Raw genomic sequence first — 21870 nt, 5'->3', positions numbered from 1 at the left:
AATGGATGTGCGTATACTAGGCCGTCCCACACGAGCCGACCAGCGGGGCATGAGCCCCCTTTGTCCAGGGAAGTGGAACGCACTCGCTGCGTCTGTCCTGTGCGGGAGAGTGCACACTTGAATTCTGCATTGAGAACGACACGAGGGCAATCGAACCTCGGCATTTACGAGAGGCGCAGCATTGTAGCTGGAATTAATGATAGCGCACATGCCTCTCTCTTACCGCATCTCCCGTATCTTTCTCATCTATTTCCGAGTTACTTTTTCCTTCTGTCTGTTACCTTCACCATTCAGTCTTTCCGTCTATACTTAATATTGGTGAGACGGTACTGGCTGTTCCGTCCCATTACGTTATCTAAAGGTGTCCAGAATTACTTTGTTAGTAATGACAGACTGGTCTTTGTATATATTTGCTCCGGCACGGAGACGATCTGGAGAAGAGGTGTACACCATTTTGTTTATCTGATTACGTATTAACATACGTCCTCTACCTGTTCCTGTTTACGTTCCTCTTAAATGTTAGAATGACTCCACACATTTGTGATTCTGTGAATAGGACAGCTGTAATGCATGGATTCATGTTTGGCTTGGTTTGGTGTTGGCCTAACTCTGCGCCAGTACTAGGAAAGTATGCAGGGATTCCTTCCTTCCTTCCCCTTCAGGCATGAGCAGAGTGTTCACTAGGGTTGAGCTGGTATTTCCGTCAGTCGGGCTCCTGAAGGCTGAGTGTATGGATTGAACCTGTCTGGTCTCCATCAAGCAGTTTGTTAATTTGACAAACGGATGAGGTATATCGTAGACTAGGTCACTAATCCGTTCTTTTCCAGCATCACAGCAGTTAGGCTTAAGATACACCCACCTTTTGTTTTCCTTCATAGTTTTCTCAGTACAGTGGATAATTAGAATTCACTATTCCAACGTGAGCACGGACAGCTTTGCATTCTACTCTTAAGTCGTAACTCCTGTGGTGCTTTCAGCGTCCACTATGGTTTTTCAGTTGATTTCTTAGAAAGCGTTTAATTATTTCATTTTTATCGACTTCCGGAATCTGTAAGATTTTTATTGGTAGTAAGGGTTTCTACCTTTGTGCAACCTTCAATCAAGTGGTTGTAACTATGTGACAAAGAGTAATCATTTCCTCACTGTATTTTCAATTTGGGAATTGGACGTGTGAATATTGAGAAATATTTAACGAAATTTGTATATGAAGTTAGTTAATTTGTTTTATTTTTTCTTCACTGGTCTTCGTCTCCACCCTACCACATGTGCAGTACTGCTCGTAGAAACGCTCTTCAGCATCCTAAATTCAAATACGTTTTACGTGTCAAATTACAAAATAAAATCCAAGGACGATGAAAGATGGTAAGGAGTTTTGAAAAATCCCACATGAACTTGGCTGCACAATCGATGAGATAACGATCGTTATTGTGGAAACACAGAGTAGGAATTAGGTGCGTTTCGAGTGAAGATTTGATACTATCCAAGAACGGTCAAAGATAGTGAGTAAATTTAATAGCAATTTCAAGACATTAACGAAATCTTGTGGTCGGTTCCTCACTGGTAGGATCGTTCTTGCAGAAATTCGTTGTAGTTTTTGCGAATATTCGTGTGACAGACGTAGAAGGATGTATACCATTTTTGTGTTTGCTTGCATACAGCTCAACCTCCCTCCCCCCCCCCCCCCCCCCACTCTCCATCCCAGGCCACCACACTAACTACAAGTTCGCCTCCTAGGTTGCTATTTTGTTCTCACCAAAATCAGACGAGGATCCCGAAATTCGTTTTGAATAGATTATGTTAAAATAGTGGTTGATACTCAGTCCATCTGCGGCAAGGGTATGAGAGTGTCGTATGAGAACAAAATAGCATTTCGTCCCATCCCCTGCTTATCACTGAATTTAGAGACCATTTGGATTAGACGGAGTGTGCATCATATCCTTGTATCTTAATGAATGTTAATTTGTGCAGAACTGAGAGTAGGGGCGTAGGGCCCTGTACAAGTGATACTTAAATGACAATTGCACGTGTAAAGAACAGCAATTCTATCCCCTATTCCGTACCTAGTAAATGCAATCCTGAAATGATTACACTCGAGTACACAAGTAAGAAAGACACATAGGAAAAACTCTAATCTCGCACTAGATTGCTACTGATGGCTCGATATTTATTAACTGCTCCCCTTTTATCAATAATTTTTGGTTCAAATGGTTGAAATGGTTCTAAGCACTATGAGACAACATCTGAGGTCATCAGTCCCCAAGACTTAGAAACTACTTAAACCTAACTGACCAAAGGACATCACACACATCGATGCCTGAGGCAGGATTCGAACATGCGAACGTAGCAGCAGCGCGGTTCCGGACGGAAGCGACTAGAATCACTTGGCCACAGCGTTCGGCAATAATTTTAGATAGTCATCCTATATGTGTAGCCATCTGTACCATAATCATCCATGCATCTACAGCCTTCTCCTTGTGCTCAAGCCATGTAATACTTTATGTATGCTCTGGTTATCATAAAGTTTTGCTTTGTCCCCTAACAGTGTTCAGCAATGCAAGAACAATTTCGTTGAAACACAGGTTTAAAGAAACAGTGATCTTATGCAATAACAGTAAAGATAACCGTCTTTCACACAAAACAGGCTAATACAAATTTAAAAAACTTCCGGAATCGCTTCTTCAATATTTTGAATAAAAATTTGCTCTAAGCCGTACCTAAACCACTGTCAATTTACATCAAATATGTACTCACTGTGAGAAATTGTTGAGATCGTTATTCCCCCGCACACTGAATGAAATGGCGAACGATCCGATAGTCAGGACACAAACTGGAATACACCTAGTAATTACTTGAAACTTTCTGACTGATTAGAACTGGTTGACTCGAATTCGGGAAGTGGTGTACCAGCTGAGCTCCCCGAGCACGAATGTCAAGCCGTCCTCCCAGTTTCTCTTCCGTCATCTCCTGTGACACGAGTTGTGAATCGTGCTCGATATCTCAGTTTGTAGACAACTTGCCAGCGAAAGTCAAAGGTATCGGGTTCGAGTCGCCGTCCGGAAAACAGCTATCATCTGACAGAGAGTTTTATATCAGTGCACACTACAATGCAGAGTGAAAATTCTTTCTACAGACGTAATTACTAAATGGTAGGTCGCAACTGCTACCTATGGATCACTAATCTGACACTTAACTGCCTGCGCTACTTTGAGACTTCTAGCATTACATTAATTTATAATACAGAAAAGGTGGTAACATTGTGTTCATTATCTTCTACATCAAACTCTATTCTCGCAAGTGTAGTGGCATACAGATTATACCAACAGATTCTGGAGAGTAAGTGTAATGAATGCTATGCCTCAAAAATATGTTCCAAAAGAGAAGCTTGTCCTCAGTTTCGAAACTAATATACGTATAAGCGCCGGCCGGAGTGGCCGAGCGGTTCTAGGCGCTACAGTCTGGAACCGCGCTACCGCTAAGGCCGCAGGTTCTAATCCTGCCTCGGGCATGGGTGTGTATGATGTCCTTACGTTTAAGTAGTTCTAAGTTCTAAGGGACTGATGACCTCAGAAGTTAAGTCCCATAGTGCTCAGATCCATTTGAACCATTTTTACGTATAAGCTTCCAAGATGTTTGAAACCAAATGCGTTCCATACTCTTGTACGATATAGCATTAGTGAAAACAAGAAAAATATCCACAGAAAACGTGTCTAAGAATATAAATAAATGTTAGTGTATAGGGCATTGTATTTGTTTAGAGCATGGAAAGTGTTATCGACTCTCTTCCTGTTGACGTTTGTGGCTCTGAGCACTATGCGACTTAACTTCTGAAGTCATCAGTTATCTAGAACTTAGAACTAATTAAACCTAACTAACCTATGGACATCACAGACACCCATGCCCGAGGCAGTATTCCAACGTGCGACCGTAGCGGTCGCTCGGTTCCAGACTGTAGTGCCTAGAACCGCACGGCCACCCCGGCCGGCTGTGGTTGACATTTGTGGCTCATATTTTACTTGATGTGTTTATGTATGTTTTCGGTAATCTGTCTGTGATGTTGTTTCCAGGCATTCGACTTAAAACTATCATCTGCAACAGCTATTCCATAATACACTGAAACGCCAAAGAAACTGGTAGAGGCATGAGTATTCAGATACAAAGATATTTAAATAGACGGAATGCAACGCTGCAATCGGCAACGCCTACACAAGACATAGGGTGTCTGGCGCTATTGTTACATCGCTTACTGCTGTACAATAACATGTTATCAAGATTTACATAAGTTTGAACGAGGAGTTATGGTCGGCGAACGAACGATGGGACACGATATCGTCACTATTTGGGTATTTTCCCGGACGACCATTTCACGATTGTACCGTGAGTATCAGGAATCCGAAAAAATATCAGATCTCCGACATCCGTGCTGCCGGAAAAATATCCTGCAAAAACTAAATACAATCGTTCAGTGAGACAGAAGTGCAAACCTTCTACAAATTGCTGCAGATTTCCATGCTGGGTTATCAACAAGTGTCGGCGTGCGAACCATTCAACAAAACAGCATCGATATGGGCTTTGGGAGTCGAAGGCCCACTCGTCTACCCTGAATGACTGTACGACACGAAGCTTTACGCCTCGCCTGGGCCCGTCATACCGACCTTGGACTGTTGATGATTGGATACATTTTGCTTGGTCGGACGTGCCTCATTTCAAATCGTATCGAGCTGGTGGACGTGTGGGGGTATAGAGACAACCTCATGAAGCCATGGACCTTGCATATCAGCAGGGGACTGTTCAAGGTGATGGAGGCTCAGTAATGGTGTGGGACGTGTGTCTCAAGTGGCTCTGAGCACTATGGGACTTAACTGCTGAGGTCATCAGTCCCCTAGAGCTTAGAACTACTTAAGCCTAACTAACCTAAGGACATCACACACATCCATGCCCGAGGCAGGATTCGAACCTGCGACCGTAGTGGTCGCGCGGCTCCAGACTGTAGCGCCTAGAACCGCTCGGCCACTCTGGCCGGCTGTGGGACGTGTGCTGTCTGATACATCTAGATACGACTCTGACTGGTGACACGTACATAAGGACCTGCCTGATCACCTACATCGTTTCATGTCCATTGTGCATTCCAACTGACTTGGAAATTACAGCAGGGCTATGCGACACGTCACACGTCGAGAATTGTTACAGAGTGGCTCCAGGAACACTGCTCAGAGTTTAAAAACTTCCGCTGTCCACTAAACTCCCCTGACATGAACGTTATTGAGCAAATCTCGAATGCGTTGCAACGTGCTGTTCAGAACAGATCTCCACCCACTCGAACTCTTAGGGATTTATGGATATTCCTGTAGGATTTATGGTGTCAGTTCTCTCCGGCACTACTTCAGACATTAGTCGAGTCCGTAGTACGACGTGCTGCGGACCATGTGCGTGCTCGCGGCGGCCCTACACGGTATTATACAGCTGTATTATTTCTTTGACTCTTAAATGCATTCCTCTGAATTTCTGCTGGTGTCAGAACGATTAATCTTGCGTATATCTTTAACATCGCTATGCAGCTCTCTCCTGGTTTGCTAAACGGGTGCTGCATCGTATTAGGCAACGCTGTCAGAGAGACAATAGAGTTGTTTGATCACTCGTGCGCGCCACACAAATAGTGTTTTCGTTTTCTCCTCACCGTTTACAATAGACGCGCGTCTACTAGGCCGTCCCGCAAAAGCCGACTAGCGTGGTATCGGCCCCCTTTGTCCAGGGAACTGGAACGCATTCACCGCGTCTGGCCTCGGAGAGAGAAAGCTCGTGTGAATTCTGCATCGAGGACAACACTACAGCAATCGAACGTCAGCATTTACGAGAGGCGCATCATTTACCAGTAGCTTCAATGGATTACGGAATTCATGCCTTTCTCGTATCGCATCTCAATGTCTTCGTCATCTAGTTCCTCTTCGACTCACTGGATAGTGTGAAATATTTAACGAATTTTCGATACGAAGTTAATTAATTTGCTTAAATTCACCCTTGTTGGTCTTTATCTCCACGCAGCCACGTGTTCCATACTGTTCGGAAAAATAGCCATCAGCATTCTAAATTAAATTTTGGGTGTGATTTTATAATATAAAAACACAAGAAAAATAACAGATGGTGAGTAAATTCGGAGCCATTGATTTGCAAGATCCCGCGTGAGCTGACAATCGTTCTTGTGGAAACACAGAGTAGGGACAGCGTGCTTTTCGAGTGAAGATTTGATAATATCGAGGAACGTGCATTTATTTGCAATGACAAGATGTTAATGAAATATTGTGGTCGGTTAGTCATTTGCTACGACCGTTCCTGTAGAAATCGTGTGAAGTTATTGCCAGTGTTCGTGTGACGGAATTAGTAGGATGTATATCTTTTTTGTGTCTTAATTCTGCGTATTCGTGTCTGCTTGCGCACAACCCTACCCGCCACTATAATATCGTGTCCTTGTTTGTTTATGTTGTTTTCGCCAAAATCAGAGGGGGACTCCGAAATTCGTTTTGAATAGATGAGTAGTAGCTGTTACTCATTCCGTATGTGGCATTAGGTATCAGAGAGCCGTACGAAATCGATAATCCAAAGAGCAACGTAACATTCCGCCCTATTGCTCGTATATCACTGAATTCAGAGACCACTTAGATGAGGGGGAGTGTGGATCACGTCGTTGTAACTTAGTGAATGTTAATTTGTGCAGAATTGACAGTAGTGGCGTGTGGCCCAATAAAAGTGTAATTTAAACGATTATTTTACGTTTATATAACAGTGATTCCACATCTTGTCTCCTACCCAGTAAACGTAATCCTGAAATGACTACACTCAAATTTTCCACAAATAGGGAGGATATGTATGTATGTATGAGGTGTCCCAAAATTCCGTTAATATTTGAAAATGCTCTTATTCACGGAATAATGTACGTACGCAGGTAAAAGTTCACACACATTTCTCACACAATTTTCTGAAAGTACATGTGTATTATTTCAACCTTAAACTACACTCCTGGAAATGGAAAAAAGAACACATTGACACCGGTGTGTCAGACCCACCATACTTGCCCCGGACACTGCGAGAGGGCTGTACAAGCAATGATCACATGCACGGCACAGCGGACACACCAGGAACCGCGGTGTTGGCCGTCGAATGGCGCTAGCTGCGCAGCATTTGTGCACCACCGCCGTCAGTGTCAGCCAGTTCGCCGTGGCATACGGAGCTCCATCGCAGTCTTTAACACTGGTAGAATGCCGCGAAAGCGTGGACGTGAACCGTATGTGCAGTTGACAGACTTTGAGCGAGGGCGTATAGTGGGCATGCGGGAGGCCGGGTGGGCGTACCGCCGAATTGCTCAACACGTGGGGCGTGAGGTCTCCACAGTACATCGATGTTGTCGCCAGTGGTCGGCGGAAGGTGCACGTGCCCGTCGACCTGGGACCGGACCGCAGCGACGCACGGATGCACGCCAAGACCGTACGCAGTGCCGTAGGGGACCGCAGCGCCACTTCCCAGCAAATTAGGGACACTGTTGCTCCTGGGGTATCGGCGAGGACCATTCGCAAACGTCTCCATGAAGCTAGGCTACGGTCCCGCACACCGTTATGCCGTCTTCCGCTCACGCCCCAACAACGTGCAGCCCGCCTCCAGTGGTGTCGCGACAGGCGTGAATGGAGGGACGAATGGAGACGTGTCGTCTTCAGCGATGAGAGTCGCTTCTGTCTTGGTGCCAATGATGGTCGTATGCGTGTTTGACGCCGTGCAGGTGAGCGCCACAATCAGGACTGCATACGACCGAGGCACACAGGGCCAACACCCGGCATCATGGTGTGGGTAGCGATCTCCTACACTGGCCGTACACCTCTGGTGATCGTCGAGGGGACACTGAATAGTGCACGGTACATCCAAACCGTCATCGAACCCATCGTTCTACCATCCCTAGACCGGCAAGGGAACTTGCTGTTCCAACAGGACAATGCACGTCCGCATGTATCCCGTGCCACCCAACGTGCTCTAGAAGGTGTACGTCAACTACCCTGGCCAGCACGATCTCCTGATCTGTCCCCCATTGAGCATGTTTGGGACTGGATGAAGCGTCGTCTCACGCGGTCTGCACGTCCAGCACTAACGCTGGTCCAACTGAGGCGCCAGGTGGAAATGGCATGGCAAGCCTTTCCACAGGACTACATCCAGCATCTCTACGATCGTCTCCATGGGAGAACAGCAGCATTGCTGCGAAAGGTGGATATACACTGTACCAGTGCCGACATTGTGCATGCTCTGTTGCCTGTGTCTATGTGCCTGTGGTTCTGTCAGTGTGATCATGTGATGTATCTGACCCCAGGAATGTGTCAATAAAGTTTCCCCTTCCTGGGACAATGAATACACGGTGTACTTATTTCAATTTACAGGAGTGTATTTCAAAAACTGGCCAACAAATGGCACACGTTAGTTACGCCGCATGAGAATCTAGTTTGGTTAATATACTCCTGCTGGAAGGTATAGCTTCCGCGAAGGATGGCGCTCCACTGCATATAAATACACGAGTGAAAGATCTCTTGCGCATATCGTGATAATCCCATGCTGAGCATACGTCCGTCTTGCTTGACATCCCTGCTCCACAGACCTCAATCCGTTTGATTATTGGTGGCGGCTTTACCTGAAGTAGCAAATCTACCAGGTTCGTCCGATATGCAACATGCTACCGCTGTTTCTCACCATACCTACTGATATGCTGTATAATGCTGTTCATAACATCGCTCCTCGAAACAGGTATTGTTGATGATTGACGGCCGATATGTTGAGCATTTGATACAAAGAATGTTGTCTTTGCTAAAAGACGGTTGTTTTGCTTCGCATGCTTCGAAGCACATTCTGTGGATCATTTTGCACACTTTTTTTATTTCACTAAAACTCCATGTTATTTCAATCACGTGTGTCAAGTTTTATCACTTTACATATATTAATCCGTGAAGTATTGAATTTACAAATGTTCACAGACTTTTGAGTCAACCCGTATGTATACAGGGTGGTCCATTGATAGTGAGCGGACCAAATATCACACTAGATAAGCATCAAACGAAAAAACTACAGAGAACGACACTCGTCTAGCTTGAAGAGAGAAAACCAGATGGAGTTACGGTTGGCCCGCTAGATGGCTATGTCATAGAACAAACGGATATCAACTGCGTTTTTTTTTAGATAGGAAGCCCCATTTATATTACATATTTGTGTAGTACGCAAAGAAATATGAATGTTTTAGTTGGACCACATTTTTCGCTTTGTGATAGATGCCGCTGCAATAGTTACAAACGTATAAGTACGTGGTATCACGTAACATTCCGCCATTGTGGACCGTTTACCAATTGCAGAAATGGTCGATATCGTGCTGATGTATGGCTGTTGTGATCAAAATTCCCAACGGGCGTGTGCCGTGTATGCTGCTCGGTATTCTAGACGACATCATCTGACTGTCCGGACCGTTCGCCGGATAGATACATTATTTAACGAAACAGGAAGTGTTCAGCCACATGCGAAACATCAGCCACGACCTGCAACAAATGATGATGCCCAAGTAAGTAAGTATTTTAGCTGCCATCGCGGCTAATCCGCACATTAGTAGCAGACAAATTGCGCGAGCATCGGGAATCTCAAAAACGTCGGTGTCGACAATTCTATATTAACATCGATTGCACCCGTACCATATTTCTATGCACCAGGAATTGCATGTCGAAGACTTTGAACGTCGTGTACAGTTCTGCCATTGGGCACAAGAGAAATTACGGGACGTTGACAGATTTTTTGCACGCATTTTATTTAGCGACGAAGCGTTATTCACCAACAACGGTAACGTAAACTGGCATAATATACACTACTGGGCAACGGAAAATCCACAATGGCTGCGACAAGTGGAGCATCAGCGACCTTGGTGGGTTAATTAAAGGTGCGGCATTATGGGAGGAAGGATAATTTTCCCCCATTTTGTAGATGGCAATCTGTATGGGTCAATGTATGCTGACTTCCTACGTAATGTTCTACTGATGTTACTACAAGATGTTTCTCTGCATGACAGAATGGCGATGTACTTCCAACATGATGGATGTCCGGCACATAGCTCGCGTGCTGTTGAAGCGGTGTTGAATAGCATATTTCATGACAGGTGGATTGGTCGTCGAAGCACCATACAATGGCCCGCACGTTCACCGGAATTCTTTCTGTGGAGAATGTTGAAGGATATTTGCTATCGTGATCCACCGACAACACGTCAGTGCATTGTCAATGCATGTGCGAACATTAGGGAAGGCGAACTACTTGCTGTTGAGAGGAATGTCGTTACACGTATTGCCAAATGAACAGAAGCTGACGGACATCATTTTGAGCATTTATTGCATTAATGTGGTACTTACAGGTAATCGCACTGTAACAGCATGCGTTCTCAGAAATGATAAGTTCACAAAGGTACATGTATCACATTGGAACAACCAAAATAAAATGTTCAGACGTACCTACTTTCTGCATTTTAATTTAAAAAAGCTACCTGTTACCAATTGTTCGTCTAAAATTGTGAGCCATATGTTTGTGACTATTACAGGGCCATCTATGACAAAGCGAAAAAAGTGGCCCAACTAAAACATTCATATTTCTTTATCTACTACACGAAAATGAAATAAAAATGAGGGTTCCTATCTAAAAAAAAAACGCAGTTGATATCCGTTTGACCTATGGCAGTGCCATCTAGCGGGCCAACCATAGCGCCATCTAGTTTCCAACTTCAAGCTATACAGGTTTCGTTCTTTGTAGTTTTTTCGTTTGTCGCTGATCTCGTGAGATATTTGGCCCGGACACGATCAATGGACCACCTTTGTATGTAGGTATTTCCCTTACTGCCTAGAAAGAATCGCTGTGGGGGGGGGGGGGGGGTGAAAACTACCTACGTATTAAAGAGTGTAGCCCATAACGCGGGAATAGCCAGACTTCAGTCATCCGGTATTTGAGAATGATAACACTTATTGACTTGCAATTGCTTTAACACATACTTTCAAATCTTCACGAAACTTTTTTTCATTGGAAAGCCATATAAAATGATGAAAGGTAAGAAGTTTATCGTTTACTGCTTTTTTGCAGTAAAACTGGAGCATTAAGTATGATGCCTTTATTTCTTTCATCTTTACTGCTACCCATATTGATGACTACTTCGGAGACTGTGTTCTTATGCCACTGAATGTACGTAAAAATATACATCACTTTACAGCATATATTGGAGGATATATGACGCCATAGACAATGGGAAGGGTCAAAAACTGCCAATCAAACACGACGTTTTAATTCATTACTTCTTTACTCCTTTCTCTATTCACAACACATTTGGCTAACATTAGCCGCACCTACCACCGGCTCCACCTGATGATTTGTATCATCTACAGCACATAGTGAAGGAGATATGAAGTCAATAATATTAAACAATGCTAAAACGAAACTGCAGGGTAAAATTCGATACAGATACAGGTGAAATACGAGTATATGTGTAGTGAAGAGTGTAATATGTTAAATATACAGTGTGTCCCAGCTATATTGTCCACCAAAAAAATCTCTGGAACAATAACAGCTATTGGAAAACGACTTTCACCGGTATCAATGTAGGGCTGGGGCCCATGAATGCACATATTTGGAAACATTCTAAAACGAAAGCATATGTGTTTTTTAACACAGACATGTTTTTTAAATGGACCTCCTATATTTTTTCTTCAGCAATCCAAAGCATGACAAAGTACATACACAATGGCGTTGATTGCATCGCAAAATTCCCATTACATCCCTTGATATTGCGACGCGAAGTTGACGCTTGAAACACCCGACATGCGCTGCTGGCGCACGTCCTGAGGCTCAGGCGTGAACCCCATGCTGCCCGTAATCGCGATGTGATTGACATGCGTAAGCACTCGCCCATACTCGTCAAGAGGTCCGAAACGAATAATACTGTCTGCTGCGATTACGGGCAGCATAGGGTTCACGCCTGAGCCTCAGGACGTGTGCTAGCAGAGCATTTAGGGTGTTTCAAGCGTTAACTTCGTGTCTCAATATCTCCGGATGTAATGGGAATATAGCGATGCAATCAACGCCATTGTGTATGTGCTTTGTCATGCTATGGATTGCTGAAGAAAAAATATAGGAGGTCCATTTAAGAAAACATAACTTTGTGTTAAAAAAACACATATTCATTTGTTTTATAATGTTTCCAAATATGTACATTCATGGGCCCCAGCCCTAGATTGATAACGGTGAAAGTCGTTTTCCAATAGCTGTTATTTTTTCCAGATATATTTTGGGTGGACAAGACAGCTGGGAAACCCTGTATGTGAAACACATTTCAAATGTGAGTACACGGACAAAGCCAAGGTTAAAATATTCATCCTGAATCCCTCGAACGATTCCAAATAAATCTGGTACACATACTAGTTGCAATCAGGCAAGGAATACTGGGAGAGTGATAACAGAGAGAGAGAAGTGGGGAGGAGGAGGAGGAGCAGAAAGTGGACAGGTGGGAGGAAGAGGAGATGAACACAGTAATAGGGGACGAGGAGATGGACAGAGAGGGGGAAAGATGCAGAGATAACGGAAAGAGGATGAGATGGAGAGAGACAGAGGCAGAGACAGGAAGAGCGAGGAGGAGGAAGAGGAGATGGGCAGACAGAGGAGGAAGAGGAAATGGACAGACGGAAGGACGAGGGGCAGATGGACCGAGCGAAGGGAGTTTAGGTGGTAGAGAAAGGATAGAGGAGGAGATGTACAGGGTGAGAGGGGCAGCAGATGGACAGAAAGAGGGATGGAGGAGATGGATTGAGAAGGGGAGAGGGATGAGGTGTACAGAGAGTCAGAAAAGCACACACTGAGCATTTCCAGCAAGTCAAGAGACATAGGGCTGTTACAGCACATAAGGGGCAATAAGCACCACGTAGTTGTTTCCGTACTCAAAGGGAAATTATCTCATGGGAGAATCTTAGGCACACACAGACTCGCCCTCTCTCTCTCTCTCTCTCTGTCTCTCAAACACACACACACACACACACACACACACACACACACACACACACACACACGCACACAGTGTAGTACTCACTGTCGCGCGTCTCGGAGTGTCCCTGCAGTAGGCAGCACACCATAATCTGCAGCAGCATCTCGCCTGGGCTCACATTCCTTCTCTGCTGTACCTGTAACAGAACAAGAAAGGGGACTGCGTCACTATTGACCACGAAAGTTGTTCACCTGACGGAATCTCTCTGGTCTGTTACTGGACTTTTATGTTAACTGAGTTTGTGCGTGGAAGCCAGCGCACCCAACAATAGCAACACCCTCGCGCTTGACGCAATATTAAAATGAAAATATCACATGCGTGCGAGGCTAATTTGTATATTGCCTCCAGTTAGTAAACGGCTGAGTGTTGATAGCACAATTTACTTGACACCACCATGCGAATTCCAACGTTTTGCTATCAACAGAGCGTGCGGTACACTGAAACGACAAACATAATGAGAAAACAGCACACAGTGAGCAGGTAGTAAGGGGAGATAATTGCTGGAAGAAAGACTAACTAGAAGTTCATAACATGTGTTTCGAAATGCGCAGTGGGTGAGATATAAAGCAACTGATGTTGTTATAGTAACTGCAGATTACATGTTATAAACATGTTATTTAATTAACGAGTGACTCTAAATGTAGACTGGGATGTTTTTCTAGGCTTCAGACTGTGTAACTTCGGCATGTCGCAGCACGACGCTCTGATACTCATTCCAGGAGCTATCCGTAATGGTTTTCGTCACCATTCACGCATGTGTAAGCAGTCGAGAGCGCGAACAGATTTACTGAGCCCCTTGTGATAGTCAGCACACTCCAAGTCAAATCTTTGCGTCCATTTTTCTGCTTATTGGCGAGCATGTGCCTGAGAGATGAACCACATTAGCAGTCCCAGTATGTTCGTTCAACGGTTATGGAACACCACGTTCAAAGGAAGCTTTAAGACCATAGTGTTCTACAAGAGCTTTAACAGTGAAGCGGCTACACATTTAGTGCATGTAAGGAAACGAGTGCTAAGTAATGCAAGAGTCCGCCCCCGGTAGCTGAGTGGTCAACGCGACAGACTGTCAATCCTAAGGGCCCGGGTTCGATTCCCGTCTGGGTCGGAGATTTTCTCCGCTGAGAGACTAGGAGTTGTGTTGTTCTAATCATCATCATTTCTTCTCCATCGACGCCGAAGTCGCGTCAAATCGGAAGACTCGCAGCCGGCGAGTGGTCTACCAGACAGGAGGCCCTCGTCACACGCCATTATTGTTAGTGATGCAAGAGTAGAAAGAGGTATGCCGAACTACCTGCCATCTAATGCAAACAGCATCGTTTATAATGTTCCTTCATCACATTCATAATCTTGGTACAATATGGACGTGTATGACTTCGCGACGTCTCCACGCTTTAATTTCGCAACTACTTTACATACGAAAGTACCACACAGTCTACTGGTAAGACGTTTGTGACGAATACGCAGGGTGTCGTTGAAAGGTTGAACACTGTAAAGGATCTCAGGAGGCAAGAAAAATCGAGATACATTTATTTACTAAGAAACTCTTCTCACACCTCAGGGACAATAGATGATGTTGTCCTGAATTATCGTAGCAGATAGCTCGTGACATTCGGTTCCAGAATTCCCTACAATTTGTTATTTTTTGTATGCTAGAAGCAATAGTAGGACTGCGTGAATACTAGTAACTATGGTTAATACTATTCGTAGTACTGGGTTAGTATGAGGAAGTACAGGGTACGATACATTGAATTTGCCCAGAAAATATTTCATATGCCTCATTGTAGGCAGCCTAGATGTGGACGAAGTATGCTTGGGTCTCTGTCTTAACGTGTACGAAATATTTTTCGGATAATCTCATTTTGCTTACCTTGCATTTATGAGGATAACACACGGCGTTAGGATAGTAATAGGCCCGTGGTCTGGCAGGCTGTAAATTAAGTCAGTAGAAGCGACGAGTCTCACTTGCAGAGAAATACGAGTGGCTGGAAATATCCCGAGCCTCCCAGCCGCCCTCTCCTTCGTACCTCCGAGGAGCCAATTAAAAAACGCTGAGTCCTCAGCAAGAGTGAATGGAAGGCAAACAGAGGGGTTCCTAACGGAGATGTCGACTCAGCCCGCCTACGCAGCTGTTACTGAGGCTCCAAGACCGCCCATGTGGGAGGCATTCTCCCCTTCTACTCGTCGCAGCTTGTGTGTCGGAACCTATTTTCTGAACGGGGGAATCTAATCGTAGATAACTGAGTACATGAGTGTGTCTGAATACAGTTATTCCGTACTGAAAAGTATCTGAATAGATACTAACGATGTATATCACTCAGAAATGAAGTGGTCATGAGGTGTAAATTCAGCAGGTTGTCTTTCTCAGCGACGTTGAAAGACGAAATGTCCCTAGTTAGGTAAGTGATAGCTTGTTTCTGATACAATGTTCGACAACTTTCGTGCTGTTCACCATCAGAAGATGGGAAACGGGAAACGTGTATGAATATTTCATCAAAACGATGGTCATACTTGGTGCAGAAATCAGACTGCAGTTGCAAATGCTGATGAAAATGAAACAAAAGAAAGGAATGAGATAGAGTTTATCCAGTCACAGATATTATTCAATGTAACTTTCAACAACTTGTGAAAGAATCCAACGAGAAATTGGTAAAGGGTATTAAACTTCAGGAAGAACAAAAATAAACAATGATCTCTGCCGATATCATTCTAACTCTGTCAGAGTCAGTTAAACCGAATGGACAGTGACTTGAACAGAAGTAAAACGAGGGAAATGAAATTTCGTCCCAGACGATCGCGACAGAACTCGATTGGGAAATGAGGCGCCATACGTTACTGATGAGTCTTACTATTGGGACAGTGAAATAACTGATCATATCTAAAATACATACGGTATGAAATGTCCACTGGAAATCTAGAAAAGTATGTCTGAGAAAGGTGTAATTTTCTAACTTCTTCTCTGAAGGTATTTGTCTGCAGTACAGCTTTGTTTGAAAGTAAAACGCGGACGATACGCAGAGTAGAAGCATTCGAAATGTGGTGCTACAGAATAATGCTGAAGATTAGATGACTAGAGCGAACAGTAAAAAAGGAGGTACTTAATCGAATTGAGCAAAAATAAATTAATGCTACCACTTGAAAGAAGGTATGGGCTGATGAGCCACATTCTAAGACATCAACGAATGATCCGTTTCTCGGTTCTTAGTAATGGAAAGAAATGAGGTGGGGAGGGGGGCGGAACAGAAATTGAAGAGGGAAAGCAAATTTCGAACACAGTGAGCAGGTCGAAATGGATGTAGGATAATATCGTTATGCAGAAATGAACCGAGTTGCAGATAATAATCTAGCCTGAAGAATTACGTCAAATTAATGTTGGAATGAAGACCGCAACAGTAACAACGAAAACAACAACGGCTCGGTAGGTAATTCGAGATTAGTTAATATTAAAATTCTATCGTTCCTATTTCCTTGAGATAAATCTCGTTCCACGTGATCAGATTTTGACGTTAGGAAATGTACATTTCTCAAGTCATATATCACAGATGACGCTAAGAGTGACAGAGTTGCACCTTCACTTTTATACTTGTCATGGCAACTGAGTGTGTGTCAGAAAGCGTACTAATGGTACCATTACAAATTCTCTTATTTTCTGTCCCATTAGCAAATGAAGCACGAAAATAGTTTATTGGTGCCGTATGAACCAAACTATCCACTACCTTTGTATCATTAACATTTCGAGCGTGGTTTATGGGTAAATGTGATGACTTACTCTTCTTGTAGCGTATGATCTCGAAATTTTTAACCGAAGACCTGTGCGCTGTCGTCAGCATCCTGCTGTAATTTGATGAGCATCCACGCAAACACGCTTATGTTTGCAATTCTTGTAACTAGTGACAAAATATGCTGCTCTTCTTTGCATGTTGTCTGATTCCTCTTGATTGTACCTGGTAAGGGTCCCAGTTGGCGAGCAGTACTACAAAATAAATCAAAAGTGACATAGTAACATAGACCGATTACTGCGCTGTCTTTCTACCTATAATTCTTCTGAGAGTATCTTAGATTTCCTGCAGCAACCGTCGACCCTGAGCAGGACACTCAACTTCGATACAATTTTCTGGGGTTGCAACATTCATACTGAAAGCAGCATCATCCGCGAAATTCCTCACGGGTCTACCAAACACATCGACCACATCATTTATACACTATGTTCGGAAATTCCCGTTACTAACTTCTAGGACTTGTATGGGGGAGCGATTACGTAATATTTTGATAGGAATACATGACCGAAAATAAACCGTGTCTGTTCTACAAAGATTTCAGTTCAGATATTTAATACATCCACCTGCGCTTACGTAAAGAGGAGTTGTTTGTCGTGGTATGCAGTAAGGTAGACCACATGATTTGTACTATGTCAGTCGGTCACCTGGTGTCCTTTAACGTTTGCCCTATTGCGAGACCTATTCAGTGCCTGTGCGTCTCCAATACAGTAAACATTGTTCGGTATACATCTCCGTAACACAAAGCCATGCTCCTTGTGTATGACGAAGAGGTACCGGCAGAGCTGCTAGGCGGCTGTATCACGAACGTTTCCCTCAACATAGCACTCCATCGCAAAAACTTTGTGCACAAGTTACGCCATGGCACCGAGAAACAGGTACCATCACCGTGAGGAGGAAGGACTAAGGTGCTGCATGCCAATGCCGCACGGCCGAATTCGATGATGTACTGCATCGCGCTGGAGAGACCAAGTCAACGAGTAGTCGGACAACTGCGCTTGCAGTGGTTGTTAGTCACACAATCGTCTGAATGAGCATCAGTTATGTCCGTACCGCTTAGAAAGGGTACACGCTATGGATACAACCGATTCTCCACAACGCTTTGTCTAATGCACCTGGTTCCCACACCGCAGCAGCGACACACCCCTGTTACCACGACGAGGCCTGAATTCGCGAAGCAGCCGAAACTGGGCAGACGAAATCTCTCGTGCCACACATGTTCAGTGACTATAGCATCGATTCGGTATTAACTTGTGAGCAGGTATTATAGATGCTCACGTGATTGGGCCATACCTCATTTCACTCAAGGAACCATGTCCCGCATAATTCATCTTCTTCTAAATTCTAATGGACCCGTTCCTGGAAGCTGTGCCACTGGATGTCCGTCAGGAAATGTGGTTTCAGCATGGTGCTGCACCACTTAATTTCTTACGTGCGTTTGGAGGCATCTCAGCAGACGAAATGGTGAAAGATGGATAGGCCAAGGTGGTCGGACTGTGTCTCCGCCGCCTTCGCCAACTTTATCTCCTATGGTCTACTTTTTGTACGGTCGCAAGACAATATACGAGACTACTGTAACAGGAAAATCTGATGGTACGAGTTCTGGCCATTGCACTAGAAACTGAAGAGACACCAGGTGGGATCGAGAACGGTTACCAGAACATGCTTCGTAGGTATAATGTCTGTCTCAACATGGGTGGTCACCACATCGAGCCGCTGGTGTAATACATCATTAATGTTCTGCATGTAATTTTTCTTAATAATATAAAAATAATGTTTAAGTGTTAAAACAAACAAATGTGCTTAAGTGATAAATGGATGTTTCGCTTTGTTTCCCTTAGAATTGTTAACTAATAACTGTATTACATTACGCCGAATTCAGTTCCTAAAGGAGAAGAAGAATATCTCTTAAATGAACTGAAACCGTTGTGGAACGGAGACGTTAAGTTTCCGGACGTGGGTTTGTAATCAAATATTATGTACACAATTCACTCTACAAGTCCTCGATGTTTGTAACGGATATTTCCGAACAGTCCACAGAGAGAAGTGTAACAGAATAGTTACATACCAGAAATTCCTTCCACATCTGACGATTATCTCCTTTAACACATAAACCAGTGTTGATTCGAGTTTGCTGGGAATTCTTAAATGCGATGGTAAAACTCATATCGTATTACATAAGCTCGTAGGAAATGTGATAAGTCGCAACCAGATATCAATGAACATGACGTGAACATGAGACCCGTTAAATACTGCCTCCTGGAACTTATGAAGTTGCTGAGGTTCTCGAGGTTGCTGTTGGCGTAATTGTTTGTTGATTCCTACAGATCAGTTTTTTCCACCCATTTTCCAGACCTCATGGTTGTCAGAGGTATCTACCACCGGTTTAACATGACCGTCCATTTTTTTTTTTTTTTTTTTTGGTAGAGAATGGAACGAGGAAAGGCACTTTGGCAACTGAAAACGGACGTTAAATAAACAAAAATAATATGGAAATCCCATAATAACATGTAAGAGAGGTATCTGCATTAGTTATTTTGATGCTGTGTGACATATTAGTGCAACGGATACAGTTTTTTATCAGAAAACTCAATTTAGAGAGTTTTATTTCTCGTATTTTATTTTATAATTTTCATCAAGCTAATAATTTTACAGTATACACCGTTTCTTAAACGATGCTATTGCTGGAACTACCCTGTTTTTGACGTTTAACATAATTATACGTCAGACACGTCAGAAATATTCACGGTGGTAAAAATTAATTAAAAATAAATTACCAACCCTATGATGGAAACAACTACAAAACGTATCAATGAGTCCAACTTAAAGGCAAGTACAACATTAAGTGACAGTGGTCAGTTGCAGTATTACAAATATACTACCAGTGAAAGCATGTCTTACTCGAAACGTAATACCTAGTATTCAGAGCAACCCAAGATCTGCAAACATTTAGCGACTCTCTGGATCATTCTGGTCAGAACACTTCATAGCAAAATCCACAGGTAACACAGCAGCATGGAAGGGCGTTGCCAGTTCTTGCACAGTCATCAGCGGAGATGAATGAACGTGCTCCTTCAATTGTCCCTATAAATCTAGGCAATTGAAGTTATGTGAACTCCGATGTCATAAAACAGAACCTCAGTGGTGGATAGCTCATCCAATGTGGAAGAATGAGAAACAATGTACTCTCACTGCTGCGTCGATACTAAGTTATTACACTTGTTTTGTGTAAGACCTGCTGCTGTATAATGTTTAAGGAATCAGGCGCTATATCAAATAGTGCGAAGCTAGGTAGTAAAAAAAACTACTACTATATTCTGAATAGAACTCCCGAACTCGAGTATTCGAATACAAAGCTCCACCCATTGCACCAAATGGACAGCACAGTACCACACTATAGAATGGAAGTACTTATTGTACATGGGACTGTAGTGTGGCCAAATTGCATAAATTCGACGTCCTTTCCTACCAATATGCATGAGACGAAATTTTCTTATGGTTATTTTTGTAAATTAACTATGTGCCTTACTGGAAGAAAATACACTCGTTGGTATAACGGTGGGTGCATCACGTTGCTCTGGAAGGAGACCGGGTGAATACTGTAACATATAAACTATTATTCCAATTTGTTAAAACAAACATAAGAAGTATTGCTTAACATTGTACGATCCATTTCCATCTCAATCTCATGAGAATTTAAAATGGTTTCTTAACATATCACTTGATACGGACAAAATAAGTCTTTCTCAGAGTAAATTTAACAATAACGTTGTCAAAGTGTTCTACGTGACACATCGATCGCACAGCTGGGCTACTCTAAGGAGGAGGAGGAGATAGGTATTTAACGTCCCATCAACAACGAGGTCATTAGATACGGAACATAAGCTCGGATTAGTAAAGAAATCGGAAGGAAATCGGCCGTGCCCTTTCAATGGAAGCATCCAGGTATTTGCCTATGGCGATTTAGGGAAATCACGGCCAGACGCATGTTTGAACCTTCAACCTCCCGAGCCTACTGCAAGACAATGGTGACGGAGTGGGCTAGGCGGTAGTGTGCTCGGTCGGAAGCACAACAGCCGTTAAGGTCGCGTAGCAAAACGTTCGTGGCTGTCGCAAGGCCGGTGTCGCTCATTCGTCTACGTGGCTTGCAGCGAATATCATTTCTTGTCTTTCCGTTGCGAGGAAACAGCCTTGCTTTGTATGGCACCTTTCGTTTTCAAATGAAGAGGTCACGCTGTCGTGTTCAGATGCGTGACTTTCGATTAACTTTCCTCCAGATAAGAAGATGGATTGTCCACGAGTGCTTTGATCATTAAAGAGATCACTCCGTCTCACACCCAACCCTTACTTAGTTCACTAGTAATACAGATAGTTATTCCCTCAGACATACTGTAACATGAAGAAGGCCTGGACAGTATACTAGGTAGGGTTTCAGTACGCTTGAGTGCTGCACAACACGGCATTATAGGCAGACAGGCTATGCTCCCGCCAACAGGGCCGGTGTTTTCTCTGGAGACGGTGCCGATCTAGGTACGACAAAAAAGCGCGCTACCTCCCGTATTGGAAAGGGCTGTCGAAGGTTGGTCGGTGGGTTGGGGGAGGGGGTGGCAGGAAGGTGGGGGCGGCCGTGCCTCCTCCTTCACCCTCTCCCAGGGAGACAGGTTTCAACACGCAGCGCCTCCCCTTGTCATTCATGCATTCAGGTATTCAGATTCACTCCGCAGACCTGCGCGCCCCCAAGGCGTGTGAGCACTCTCCCGTGAGAGCCTGCCACCCCCCCCCCCCCCCTACCCACCCTCACCACCACACCAACGACCAACCACCCGTGCCTTCCCTATACGCTGTCCTCCAGGACTCTTTTTCTCTTTCACGGTCGATTTCCCTTCACGTAAATGCAGCTCGTAGCAGGAAAAACTTTCTCCTTCCAAACAATTCTATTTACGCTATTCCACTGCGTTAAAAATGTTATATTACAAAGATAGGAAAAAAGAAAGAAATAGTCAGTACAATGTATTTTCATTGTGG

General features: G+C 43.9%; 1 protein-coding gene across 1 annotated transcript in view; it reads right to left on the bottom strand.

The window, feature by feature from the left end:
* The window catches only part of LOC126334172 (irregular chiasm C-roughest protein-like), a 427129-nt gene that overhangs the window by 239254 nt on the left and 166005 nt on the right, over window positions 1-21870 (bottom strand). The window contains exon 2 of the mRNA XM_049996810.1: window positions 13118-13208. Coding sequence (XP_049852767.1) covers window positions 13118-13175 — 58 coding nt within the window. The 5' untranslated portion in view covers window positions 13176-13208. The remainder of the gene's footprint in view (window positions 1-13117; window positions 13209-21870) is intronic.

Source organism: Schistocerca gregaria, chromosome 1, assembly GCF_023897955.1.
Source record: "Schistocerca gregaria isolate iqSchGreg1 chromosome 1, iqSchGreg1.2, whole genome shotgun sequence".
Taxonomy (NCBI): Eukaryota; Metazoa; Arthropoda; class Insecta; order Orthoptera; family Acrididae; genus Schistocerca; species Schistocerca gregaria.
This window is presented reverse-complemented; position numbering and strand designations above follow the sequence as displayed.